General features: G+C 42.0%; 1 protein-coding gene across 4 annotated transcripts in view; it reads right to left on the reverse strand.

Moving 5' to 3' along the window:
• Nucleotides 1–14,320, reverse strand: part of ACSL5 (acyl-CoA synthetase long chain family member 5) — a 43,348-nt gene that overhangs the window by 14,437 nt on the left and 14,591 nt on the right. For all 4 annotated transcript variants that reach the window (XM_058298423.2, XM_058298422.2, XM_058298421.2 and 1 more), the window contains exons 2-7: nt 11,005–11,204; nt 7,629–7,737; nt 2,767–2,831; nt 2,577–2,678; nt 1,294–1,393; nt 180–358 (exon numbers count right to left, since the gene is read on the reverse strand). In XM_058298423.2, coding sequence (XP_058154406.1) covers nt 180–358; nt 1,294–1,393; nt 2,577–2,678; nt 2,767–2,831; nt 7,629–7,737; nt 11,005–11,160 — 711 coding nt within the window. In that variant the 5' untranslated portion in view covers nt 11,161–11,204. The remainder of the gene's footprint in view (nt 1–179; nt 359–1,293; nt 1,394–2,576; nt 2,679–2,766; nt 2,832–7,628; nt 7,738–11,004; nt 11,205–14,320) is intronic.

Raw genomic sequence — 14,320 nt, forward strand, 5'->3', positions numbered from 1 at the left:
CCCTGGAATTTCTGAGTTGCCTTGAGAAGACTCTTCTCAAAGCTTCACAGCATGAGTCTGATTTATTCCTCTCTTGCCACCATGGTGAACAACAGCTCTGTGCTTGCACATGGATGTCCTGCAAGCTGCCGTGGTGTCAGACCAGCCTTTGAGCTGCAGGCTGAGTCTCAGACCCATACCTCAGCATCAAACAGAGATAAGATCTCAACTCCACTCCTCTCTCCTCTTTGCTTCAGGTCATCCTCAAAGGGGTCCATGAGGATAATCATCTTCAGGCTTGGGGTGAGGCCCTTTTCCACATACTCTATCAGGCTTGATGCCTTTTGGGGTGTATCGCAGATCACTGTGGCAATATCAGCTGAAAGCAGAAAGAGAACCCCTAGTCACACCCCCGCATTCTGCTATGCATCTGATTGCCTGGCAAGGGGGAAGAGAATTTTTAAAATTTCAAAGCAAGAGGTCCCAAAAGGAGATTATAACCATAAATCATATTTATAATGTACAACTTGGAATATTCCATTGACAACCAATGCCCTTTTCCTAAACAGTAGCACAGTGTTCTTTCTAAAGATGCCACAAACATCCTTCTGCTTAAGAATGGTCATCCAGACAACATATACATGTTGCTTAGTTGTGGTCTATCAATGTGTTTTATTTTGGGAAAGGGTACAGGGAGTAAAAGTGAAAGGAGGGGCAAAACAGGATTTAAGCAGGCAAGCATTTTATGATTCTAAATGTCGGCGTTTGCTTTAATTCTCATTTGCACAGATAGAAGACTTTTGATTGTATCTTTGGTTAAATAGATCTACTCACTTAAACTACTAGTTCTGTGAGAAAAAGTAACATATTAAATATTAGTTTTCCTTGCCCATTGAAGTTGAACTTGTTTCTCTAACAATGATAATAAATTTTTCTGCAGACACACCATAAACTCTGGTACATCCTGGTTAACTGTAGTAACTTGGGTTTCCAAGGGTAGGGAATTAAACCACAGTTTCACAGTAATTTAGTCAATTAAGCTCACTCTATGGCATTTTATCCAGTGTGGGCAAAGTAAGTAGTCTTGCATCTGAGACATATTATCGTACCTAAAGTATTTCATTGAACCTCCTGTCTGTGCATAGCCTCATTTTTTATAACTTCCCTATAAATTATACCCTTAAGTGTTATATGTCAGTAAAGACATAACCATTTTCTGGCCTCAGCATTCCAAGCCAGCTAACAAAATCTGAGATTGAAGAATTTCTCACCATTAAGAAAGAATCAAGTTGTAATGTAACAGCAAAGTTTTACCCTTGTTGACTATATATATGATGGCGTCTGCTCCCAAGGTATCATACAGGGGGACGGCTACCATGGAGTACGTGTAACAGGCCAATTCGGAGATGACCCACTGTATGGAGAGAAGCTCAAGTAAGGACTGGAGAGCACTTTGAAAAGGAAGAGCACTAATCCACTCAATCAGCCAACAAATACTTATTTGGTGTCTTTTATTAATAGTTGTTGTTTTTTTTAAATCACTGTGGGGGTCATAGAACTATTACAGATATTGCTATAAAGTCAGTACAGTTAAATAAGGGAGATTCGATAGGTACAGAGATAATCAAAGGTAGAACAGGATACAAATGTAGAGTGTTGTAAGTTCCAGTCATAAGAGGTATGGAAAACATCACAGAGTTTTTAGGAGGCAGAGATCACTTTCAAGGGAGTGGTAAAGGCTATATGGGATTGCATTTGGGAAAGTGACAGAGATTGGGCTTTGAAGGCAGAGAAGGCATTCAAAGAAGAGGGAGGTGACTGAACAAAGATAGGATAGCATTGGCATCGCCATATATACACCAGGAAGCATGAAGAGTGACAGGAAATAGAGCTGGAGATGTGGGTCAGAATCTGCTAATGGTGAGCCTTGAATGTTAGTCTAGGCTTGGTATTAAGTACCTAAATTAAGGTCAAGCCTACCTCTTCTTGGAGGTTGTAGATTCACCTAAAAGTACAGCCAGTGCCCTTCCAAATTTGAGGATTAAGCAACCTGGTTCTAGTGAGCATATGTCATCCCACTACTCTGAGCCAGACAAAGGCTTTCCGTGAGGATTTTGGGCCTACTGACTTAGTTAACTTGTACTTAGAGATAAGCTTCATTCCAGTAATTTTAATGACTACATTCTGCTTCCACTTCTCTGAGGAGTGATGGTTACAGCCTGTCTTGGTAGCCCTGGGGGGTCAGTGCACCATGTGAGTTCCAGTTCTAATACACGGTACATCCTTTTCCACCATAACTTCAAAGTCTCATTTGCCAGTCCCTCACGGCTTCCTAATTTTCCTCACGCTGCAATTGCACAGTCTTAAAATGATGCCTGAGTGATGGGTTAGGAAATAAGAGAAACCTAGCCTAGAGCAATAGAAGTTCAACCAGGAATTAAGGAAACCCTGACCTATAACATTTAGGCTGAGGAATCCCTGCATATGAGACATTTAAATAGCATTCAGGAGCTTCAGGAGGCTGGATTGAGGGTAGGGTTTAGAGTTTTTAGACTCAGCTTGGATGGATTTCCTTGAGTTAACTTTAATATGGTTACCTCTGGCCTGTTCTGAGCAAAGATGCCAACAAATTGGTCTGGGGATGGCTTATATCCTTTATGCAAGAGACAGGAGCCCAGGTACTCGGCTCGATCAGACACCTACAAGAGAGGGAAACACCCAAAAGAGATCAAATTAGCTCAGGTACCACAGTGCAAAAGAGTCTTTCCAAACCTGGGTGTGACTCACCTGTTTATAGGACAGCCATCTGTAGGGCTGGTTTAGTTTTCTATATCCCAAGCAGGGGCCATTGTCTACAAATATGACATTGCAAAAACAAAACAAAACAAGTCAGCTCAATTGTAAATCCATTGGACTAGAAATTAGAAGGGGATTAGGAAGAAGCAAGACACGGAAGATGCAGCCAGCAAGAATTTGAACTTTTCTTATGTGCCCAGGAAGTTCAAAGGCAGTTAAGTGTTAAACTCTCAAAGGCAGAGAGTGCCTTAGAAATTACACTTGAAACACTTAGGAAATGCTATGACACAGGAATGGCTCGATGCTGTAACTTGTGGCCTCCACGGTAATGTGGGCATTCAGAGGAAGGCTTCTGTGTGGACTGACCCACGGTACACGATCAAGTAAAAGCCTCCAAGTAACCACAGCCTGTACAGAAACATCTTGAACTGAGCTGCCCTTTAATAAAAGAAATGTATAAAAATATAGAAGAAATCAAAATTTGTCGTCAATAAACTCATCACACAAACCCCACTATTAACACTGTCATTTCTTTTCATGGTTCCTTTGCACGGTTTCACAGTTATGGTCATCCATCATATACATAGTTTAGTACTCTGCTTCCTTCCCCAATCTGATATAAACATTCTCATGTTTTTATTTCTTCTCTGTAGAGATTTCAATGACCTTATGATGGTCAACAGATAAGTTGACTTTATTCCCTTGTGGGCAATGGGGTTGTTTCCAAGTTTGACATGTTAAATACATGCTATAATAAATATTTTCAAATTGGTAATTTTAAATTGAGAACATTTTCTTCGAAAGAGTTCCTAAAATGAAGTAACTATGTTTGAAAGGAGAGGAGTCAGAACAGCTCTGGTTTTTGACGCTCAGCACCACATTGCTTAGTAGACCAGTTGTGACAATTTACTTTCCCCGCACCAGCAACATATCAAATTTCATTGTACTCCCATAGGCATTGAACATTATCTTTTAAAAATGTCTTCTATTAATCACATTAAGATATCACAGAAAAAATTTATAGTAAATATTGTCCTCTGGTTTGATAGTTTTCGAAAGGTATTACTTTAATCTAAATTTCCTTAATAGCTAGTAAAGTAGAACATTTCTCCTTATTTAAGTTTTATTTACCCTCATGAGTCATCTATTCATTACTTTTTTTTGTAATTCTTTTTCTTCAGTTTTTTCCCTCCCCGCCCCCACCCCCTCCCCCTGTTTTTGCTGGCTGTGTCCATTCGCTGCATGATCTTCTGTACCCATCCCTCTTTTTGTCTTCTCTTCTCATCTTTCTCCTCTAGGATTCACAGAGATTTGATCCTGGGGACCTCTGATGTGGAGAGAGGTTCCCTGTCAATTTTGCCACCTCAGTTCCTGGTCTCTGCTACACTTCACCTTGACTCTCCCTTCGTCTCTCTTTTGTTGCATCATCATCTTGCTGTGTGACTCACTTGTGTGGGCACTGGCTCACCGCACAGGCACGCTTTCTCTTCTTTTTCACCAGGAGGCCCCAGGGATTGAATCTAGGTCTTCCCATATGGTAGGTAGAGACCCTATCACTTGAGCCACATCTACTTCCCAAGTTCATGTACTTTCCCCATTTATATGAGAGGGTCTTCTGAGACATGGGGTCTCAGAGAGCTGTAAAAATACACACACACACGCTCACACACTTGGCTTCAATATATTTCCAATTCATATGTTATATTTGACAATAGAAGAATTAAACTTCTGAACATCAAAACGACTCAGTCTTATTTAAAATTAAAATAAGTCTGGGGGAATGGATGTAGCTCTGTGGTTGAGCACCTGCTTCCCATATATGATGTCCTGAGTTCGATCCTCAGTACCTCCTTAAAATAAATATATAAATAAAATAAGTCTGGGGATAGTCATTAACTCCAGTAAATAATTAGCTCTTAAAACCAAGCTGCAGAAGTTATAGTGTTAGACTAAGGGACAACCCTAACTAGCTGAGAAGCCCCCATATCTAAGGTCAAATTATAAATAGAAATTAAAAGGGAAGGAAATTTTACACAGAGGATCTAGCCAAATTGCTGGGAGGAACTCAGATCTTGCCAAAAGGAACCATTCAGGGAGAGAGTTACTAGGAATTCAGAGATAAATAGTGAGCTTCTAGCCTAAATGACAGAGGAAAAAGGAAGGGAAGCAGGAGAGAGCCACTCTCTGATTAAAGAGATATAAAACATGAACGAGGAGGCTGTTCACTGGAAGCATTAGTATTTTTCTTCCTGTTGCATGAAAGTTCAAGTAACCTGCTGCCTTAGGTGTTTGCTAGAGCCACTGTCCAGTCCAGAGCTTGTGTCACAAGGGGGGTGCCAGTGAGATTGTTTGCACTAACATTAGTCACTAGTGGTAGATATCATTTATCAAATGCTTCCTCCCTTCTAGGCACATCAACATGATTGGTCCTCCCAAATTTTTATCCCCATTATACTGAGAACCATGAAGGACCGGGTCAGCAGAGGCTTCCTTAAGTGGGAGGGCCAGTGAAATGTGGAAGAAATCATTCAGCCACTTCTTATTACTTCCCTATTGAGGACAATGCAGGCTGAGACCCTGGCCAAAGAACAAGGCAATAATTGGCCCAAAGGGGCACCAACACAGGTCTCATTAGACTCTGTGCCCTAATCAGCTTTAGCCTATTAGCTAAACTCCTGACCAGGCAAAGGAATAGCCTTTGATTAACTTACTCACCTTGGATCACCCTCTGTTCTAAGGTGTGGCCATCCACAAAGAGGCCACCCTTTAACAACTTCTTAGCAAGCTGTGGCTCATAAGCTAGGTAGAATTCAAAGTCCAGCATGCAGAAACTTCCTGAAGCTTTGATAAAAATACAGATTCCTAAATCTCACCACCTGGATTTCTGATTGAATGAGAGTACGGTGGAGTCAGAGGATCTATATTTTAAACAACGTACCTAGGTGATTCTCTACATCCCTGTGGTCTGTACACAGATCACCCACTGGTAAGGGGTTGAAAGGATATATTTGGGCTAATGTCTTCATCTGGTCCCACTTGGGACCAGAAGTGCCCATTTTTCTATAGAAGTAGCCAGGTGGGATTTCTCATGTTAGCTTATATGAGAGACCATTTTAACCTCATCTGTTTACTTTTAATTTGGTATTGAAAAAATTTTTTCCTAAATGTAGTAATTTATACAACAAGTATAACATGCTAAATGGCTTGTTTCTAGTTACAATAACACATGCTTAATGAAGAAAAGTTAAAAAAATTAAAAAGTCCAGAGGATATTCTACTATGTTAATCCTAAGTAAGCAATCTTCTTTACTTACTTGAGTATTTTAAGTTGCCGGGTAAGTAAAGAAACTAATGACTGATTTGGATTTTGTTTGCCATTGATGTGGAAGTCAAAATAAGTGCTGATTAGAGTCAGAAATACAATTACAGGCCCTTGTAGTACCTTCAGATACAAGTTTTCTTTATAATAAACCTTTTATTGTCTGAAGAAGTAACTACTTTTATAAAACACTTAAAAAAGGCTGACCGAAAATAGACTAGTCAAATCAAACAGGCTTAATTTTAAGTATAAACTCAAGTATACTTGGGTGTGTTACTGAGCCTCTGATTCTCCATTTTCTCAACTTTAAAAATGGGGTAAGAGATGGTAAGTGGATTTGGCTCAACTGATAGAGCGCCCGCCTACCACATGGGAGGTCCAGGGTTCAAACCCAGGGCCTCCTGATCCGTGTAGTGAGCTGACCCATGTGCAGTGCTGATGCGTGCAATGAGCGCCGTGCCACGCAGGGGTGTCCCTGTGTAGGGAAGCCCCAACACAGGGAATGTGCCCTGTGTTGGAGAGCCACCCTGCACGAAGAAAGTGCAGCCTGCTCAGGAGTGGCACCACACGCACAGAGAGATGACACAACAAAAAGAGATACAGCTTCCCAGTGCTGCTGACAAGAATACAAGCAGACACAGAAGAACACTCAGTGAATGGACACAGAGAGCAGACATTTGGGGGGGGGGGAAGGGGAAATAAATAAATAAATAAATCTTTTTTTAAAAATGGGGTAAGAGTAACCAATCTCTAGAATTTGGAAAAAATTAAGTAGATAATTTTTGGTCAGTATTTGACAAGTGCTGGTTCTTAATATCATTATAGTCATAGTCAAAGGGGAGGGGGAAGAATAAGAAGTCACATTAAGAAGTCACATAGACAAACCTAGGCCTGGACATGTTACCCAAAAGGAAAAAAGGTGGGAAGAGTTGTAAGCTAAGTTGTTTGGAAGGAACACTATGCACTTGGCATCCTGTTAGATAACATAAGAGTTAAACATTGAGACCAATCTGTTCCAAATGAACTTATTAAAGACACTGTGGTGGGTGGTGTGTCTAGGAAAGTCCAAAAGATAATTGCCTTCTGTTATACCAAGAATGGGCATGGGCCAGTAGTATGACATCAGGACCCAGGTAAGAAGACAGAAGCCTGAATTCTAAGTATGGCTTAGATTCTGCACCTGTAAATAAAGGGAGCTGCATTCAGAAAAGCATGATTGTAAACAAATATAATATACTAATAAGTTAACAATTTGGCAGGAACACTCTCTTTGTGTTAAGAGAGGAACAGATTCAGAGAGGCAAGGTGGTTTGCTCAATGTCACACAGCCAGAAGTCGAAGTGGGTTTCAACCCAAGTCTACCTTACACCGTTTCCAGGACCGCATCCTGATGCTGTGCTCAGGTCCCCTCCACTTTGTATATTGGACTGACACATCTGACACATCAGACTGACACATCTGAACAGCTGGGGTTTAGAGGCGAGATGAAGAGGAGGTAAGGAACAGGACCCCCACTCTAGAATGCCCATCTTACCGGACACAGCGAGTCCTCTTTGGAAAGCTTCATACAAGGTCTTGACATCTGAGAAGTAGTAATACAGTAGGTCGCTGTTCTTCTGGTAAGCACCTCTTCGTGCGCCTCCCTAAGAAATAGGACCAAGTTTAGGCAGTGCCTGAGTCTCTCTCTGTCCTTCCCAAACCCTTGCGGGATTGAATGGAAAAGAATGGAAGTTCTGAAACCCAATGTCTTTCCCTTTGAGGCCACAGGATGACCCCTTCAGTCTTCACTCAATACATTTTTTAAAGCTCACAATTGTAGTATGCTTATACAAAAGAACTTTTAGGAGATCTAGAAGTATAAAAAGAACACTTAAGAAAAATTGTTCTGTAATCCCCCCACCCAGAGATCATCACAGTTATGCTTTTGTTATAACTCCCTATCCTTTCCTAAGCATAGAAGGATAATATTTATGATTTTACATCCTTTTTAACCATATCCAATTTAAACATCTATAGAGTGAAAAATACATTTCAGGCACTTAGCAATACTATAGCTACAAAGTGACTTAATATATTAATAAAATTGCTGCACTTTAGCAGTTCATGAACCAGGGCTTTTGGAGTAGGTTTGATAATGAAAAGAGAAAAACTCACCTATAAGACTATGTTGTACCTGATGTAATAAAGATGAAGACACATTTTGGAAAACAAATGAAGCAAACAACTCTGTTTAAAGTGGGAAGTCTTCAAAAAAGAAATGATATTTCAATAGGGACTTTGAAGTAAACATTTATCAAAAGACATGGTTTGGGGCAGGGTAGAAAGGAGGAAAAGGAAGAATAATCCAGAGCGAAGAAAACAGCCTTAAAAAGCATGGAGGCAAGAAAACCCATTGCAGAGTCTAGTAGGCAGCTAAAGAATAGGGTATGTGAGGAAGGAATAGCTAGGGAACTGTCTAGAATTCTCAGCTGGAACTGCAGAGCCAGGCCCTTAGATAAGTGCAAGAGCTACAATAGTGAGCAAAATCAGGCATGGTCCAATCCCCACAAAAGTTAGTCTAGAGAAGAATAGGCACTGATTAAATACATATTCGAAAAAGTAAATTACTAACTAAGATAAGGGCTAGAAAAGCACAGGAAAATATAAGGATACAGCAAAGGATCTGACTAGAGCATCAAGGAAGATTTCCATGAGATGTCACATGAAGCCAAGATATTTAAAAGAAAGTTCCTTGTCCAGTGAAAGAAGAGGCTTGCTGGCTATGTGCATGCAGGGGGCAAAGAAGAGAAAGAATCAAAGATGATTCAGTCTTAACTTTAGGCAACTGAATAGGAAGAGATGCATTTAGTTACACTAGAGCAGGAGAAAACAGGAAAGGGTCTGTGTGTGCGCACATGTAGGGGAGAAGATATGCAATCAAAAGATATGCTAAGTTTGAAATACTTGAGGTCACTTGAGACCATGAGCTGTATCCATAGGACTGAACTCAAGGGAAAGGTCAGAACTAGACAGTCAGATTTGGGTAACATAGCCTTTAGGTACTATTTCAAGTCATTTTCTCAGCTGTGATGCTTTAGTGCTAGCATTGGCAGACTTCAGCGCATGGGCCCACCATCTGCTTTTATAAATAAAGGTTTTTTGGAACACAACCATGCTTATTCATTTACATATTGTCTGGTACCTTTGTGCTGCAACAGGAGAGTTGAGTAGTTGCAACAGAGAGCATATGGCCCACAAACCTAAACTACTTAGTCTGGCCTTTACAGAAAATATTTGCTGATACCTGTTTTTGATAAAGCAAGAGATGCTGGAATGAAACCTTAGGATGAGGAAAGGAAAGAGCTGAAGTGACAAAGGAAGACTGTTTTTGAACTAGGAAGAAATCCTGTTGAAAGATAAGAAGGGCAAGAGGAGTTGGAAGAAAGATGAAGTCTCACTGACATTGAGAGGAAGGCTGAAAGAGAAGTTATTGGATTTAGAAGTTGGCTCATAAGTGACCCAGAGCAGTTTAGGAGATAGGGTAGAGAAAAAAGTCAGATCTCAGTGGGACGGAGGCCAGTGAGGGAATCAGCAAACAGACTATTCTTGAAGCACTCTGGTTCTCTAGAAAGAAGATGATACCCTGAAGCAATAGGAGCCACAGGATAGGGGATACCATTGAAAAAATTGAACATGCGAACATACCAAAAAAAAAAAAATGCCAGGAAGAGTGGAGGCAGCTTGGAAAAAGATGCCCACGCAAGGTAGAGGAGGTAGAAGGAATCGGAATGCTTTTTTTTCTGAAGAAGATTGTGGTAGGCTCAATAGCACTCCCCAAAAGAAATTCACACCCTAATATCTGGAATGTATGAATGTTGCTGTTTTTGGCCAAAAAAGTGCCTTTCTGGATGTGATTAGACTAAGGAGCTTGAGATGGGGAGATAATCCTGGATCATCATCCTGATAAGCCCTAAGGGCAAACACGAGTGTCCTTATGAGAAAGAGGCAGAGGGAGATTTGATTACAGAAGAGAAGGCAATGTAAACACAGGGCTGAAGATTGATGCAGCCTGCAAGCCAAGGAATGCCGGCAGCCACCAGAAGCTGGAGGAGGCAAGGGTCGCATTCTCCCCTGGAGGCTCCAAGGGGAACGGGACCCTGCTGCCAACACCCTGATTTGGGCCCAGTGAAACCGATCTCAGACTCCTGTCCTCAGAACTGAGAGAGAATATGTCGCTGCTGTTTTAAGCCACCCTGTCTGTGGTAATTTCTCAGAGTAGCCACAGGAAACAAATACAAGGGTTTTGAGGATGAAAACAGATGCAAATACTCATTGAGGCAGAAGGAGCAGAGACGAAGAGAACATTCTCTCAGTGGTATAGAAAGTTGGATGATGTGCTGAAAACTCCCAGTTTTAAGGAAAATGACTGCTAACTGAAAGCTAAACTATAACTCAAGGAAATGACTTCTTTCTCCTTCTCACACACTGGGCCTCTCGATGAAAATGTTCTTCTACCCAGTAAGTACTGACTCAGTCATCTAGAACAAGGCTTGGCAATGTTTTCCTGCAGAGGGTCAGGTAAGAAATACTTCAGGCTTCATGGGACACAGATGATCTCTCTCTCTTACATAGTCCTCCAAAAATGAGAAAAACATTCTTAGTTCACTAGTGATACAAAAAGGACAAATTTTGCCTGCACAATCTGGTTTGCCAACCCCTCATCTAGGTGAATGGCATCATAAGACCTAGCAGTGGTTTCATTTTTATTACAAAGGAAAAAATATATCAACAGTAGAAGTTTAAACTTAGAACTTTTTGGTTCATTGGTTTATTTTATTAACCCAGTCCCCTTTGAGTTATCCCAAAGTTTTAAATTACGGTTTGTGTTTGATCAAGGCTGACCAGCTGAAAAAGAATGACTGGTAAATTACCTCGATTCCCACCGACTGATGGTCAAGGTCAACTGGTGGTGGGACGGGCTGAGGTTTGTTGATCAGCCACAGGAAGATGGCGGTTCCAAATGTGAGGATGAAGATCAATGCCGGTGTTGGAAGTGGGGAAAACAAGAAGTTAAAGATAAAAAGCATCTTTGTGAGCAGGAGCAGGAAATTCAGGAAAACCTAAAAAAAACCTAAAAAAAAAAAAAAAAGAAAAAGTTAGCAGAAAAGGCCGTAATTTTGTACTCAATAGCTCTGTTTACAAAAGGACACACATACAAGCAGACTCTACACACACACACATGCACCCTCCCCATCTAACCTCCCAAATACCCAGGATTAGCCCTCTCTAGTGGCAAAATTGCTCCCACTGCTTACCTTAACAATACTGAAAATAATAGAACATACCCTCCCCTTCTGCTATGTGACTATCCTCCCACAAGACAAAAAAGGATCAAAGGAAACGAGTTAATCATTTGCCAGACAATTTGGAGAAACCACTGTCCTTCTATTTTGGGGCCATAAAGCCAAAAAGCCCCAATTGACCCAACATAAGTTGGCAGTCAAAGGAGACTCCGGAGAGCTTCCCTCGCCCAGGCAGACCCAAGGTCAGGAAGGACTCTTCCAGCTGGATTTCCCCAGGATACACCAAACACAAGAGGAGACCTTGGCAGAGGTGGTGCTACAGATTTTGGAAATGAAGCGTTTTTGCACAAAGGCCGTTTCCTGCTGGCCAGACTTTACTTGCTCATTGTTTTCTTTTTCGACATTAGGTGGACCTCAGAGGCCAATGGCATAACCGTGCTCAGTATGTTCTCTTCTAGGGAGCCCAGAGGAGCTGTTTCCACCTGAGGTGGACATTAGCCTGGAACACAGGATGGCACCGGAGGATGCAGGAGGTGAACGTTGAAGAGATCTCAAGGAATTGAACGCAGCAAAGGCTTCCCCCAATCAGGGTTTCTTGTAGTTTCCAGCCAAGTTCAGCTTTCCAATTGTTCTAATAGTTGGGGCTAACTTTTGGACAGGTTCTAGGAACACACCCTTGGCCAAAGCCATTCCTTCCAATTCTTGCCTTATACCTTTCAGACCGGCTTGATTAGGATAGCAGCAGCCAATGATCACAGCAGACCCATGAGTGTGAACTATGCCAGGCCCTGGGCTGAGTAGTTTGCATAGATTATCTAATTTAATACAAGACATGCCATGAAGAGAAAATGGAAACTCCGAGTGTAGAGTGACTTGCCCAAGTTCACATATCATTTCTTATTGCTGTTTCCCTACTAAATGCTAAAGAAAAACCACAGCTCACTTTTCTTATAGATTTAAGTCACAGAATTCAAGGAGAAAATTATAGGTGAGAGCAAATGAGGCTCATAATTGGCAGCCTTCAAAGGTAACTGCAAAGCCTGATGAAACAATATCTTAGAGATGAGGTCAAATGTTCCCATTCAAAATAAAAAAGAGTGAAGTAAGCTTATTAAAGGGTTTATCAGATCAAGATCATGATCCCCCTCAGAGCTTAAACAGACATTAGCGGGCATCTGAAACTTCCTCCATCTAGGGAAACACTTTGCTCCAGTCTAACAAAAGCTGTAAAGCACAGGATTTTTGTGTGTGAGCACAAATGGTCATAAGAAACCGAGTTACCCATCAGGGTCCTGATCCTCCATTGGTTTTTACCTGGCTTTGGACTAGTCACTTTCCATTTTATGGAGAAAAACTGAATTCCCTGAGACTGGGACAATAGTCCCCACCTACCTGGTTTCTTCCACAATTGATTTTAGGGAAAGAAAAAGAAGACAAAAGAAAAACAAGAGCAAGGCCCACCCAGGGGCTGTGTGACAGAACATGGGCTCTGCTCTGGCCACCTGGCAGGACTCGGAGAGCTGGGATTTCCGGAATCCAGGCTTACCTGGCCTGGTACTGAGAAGTACTCCAGGAGGCAAAAACATGAAAGAGCCAATCCATGCAGGACACGGTTCTCAGGCCAGCCACTCCAACCCCGGCAGGGGCGGGGGACCGCCCGGGGAAAGTTGTGAAATTGGCATAAAGTCACAGCGACAATAAGGAGGAGGAGCTTCTTGGTGCTGGCCCATTGTGCGCACCCCAGCCCCTCCCCCAGGCAGGGACACTGCCACCCATTTGGTGGCAGTATCTTGTGATCCAGGCTTATTTCCTTTGCCTCAATCATACCTGCAAATTAAATGATCCCGTCGCGCCTCCTCTGCCCACCCCCACCACCTGCCCTGGATCCTTCTCTGCTAAGGGGACGAATCACTGCGCGGAGGACTTTGCCTTCTGCCAGATGGCAGTCTCACGTTTTAATGGGAGACTTTGCAAACAATGTCTTCAAAATAGTGTCTGAAGGTGACCTTTCAGGTCAGAGGAGGCAGGATGGGAGAGAAGGAGTGGGAGAAGGGGGACGACGATTAGCCTGCCGGGTAACTGGAGAAGAGGAATAGCCAATCCTGGGCCAGTGGAAAGGGGCGCCTGCTTGTCAACCCCAGCTGGTTGTGACCATGTGGCAATGTAGGCCCAGGGACAACAGACTGTCAGATATTATTTTCCCTCAAAGATCCAGAAGACTGGATTTTTATGAAACCTTCTCAATTTTAACCATTGGCTCAAGTTTTAAGAGCCTGGTTGGGGGAAAACAACCCATATTCTGATTGGATCTGGGCCACAGTCTGCCATTCTCAGCTACTCCTCTCAGACACACTCCCGTCATAGTGCCCACAAATGGAATGCCACTGACCACTTTGGGACAAACAAGGGAAATTAAAATGCCAAGGTCACAGTTTCATGAGAATGAAAGTATCTTGCCTAAACTGGCAAGAGGACTTATTTGCAGAAGACACTGAAGGATGCATTAACTTGCCAGCTGCAATAGCTCACTCACTTTGGTTGCTGTTCCTGGCCAGGTACCCACTCAAGTAGGAGATGCACAGAATTTCATTTTTTATTGAAGTAAAATTCACATAGGTACACAATTCAGAGCCATTTAGTCCATTCACAATGTTGTGCAACCATTACCTTTATCTAGTTCCAAAACTAGGTATTTTTATCACACTCAAAAGGAAATGCATTCCATTAAACAATAAATTTCCATTTCTCCTTACCTCAGCAGCTGGCAACTAGTAATCTGCTTTCTGGTCTTTTTAGGATTTACCATCTGGTTATTTTCAAAGAAATATTATCAGAGAATTTATAGGTTTTCAGAAAAATCATGCATAAAATGCAGAGTTGGGAGTGGATGTAGCTGACGTGGTTGAGCGCCTGCTTCCCATATACAGGGTCTCGAGTTCAATCC

This window comes from Dasypus novemcinctus, chromosome 6 (genome assembly GCF_030445035.2).
Source record: "Dasypus novemcinctus isolate mDasNov1 chromosome 6, mDasNov1.1.hap2, whole genome shotgun sequence".
NCBI lineage: Eukaryota > Metazoa > Chordata > Mammalia > Cingulata > Dasypodidae > Dasypus > Dasypus novemcinctus.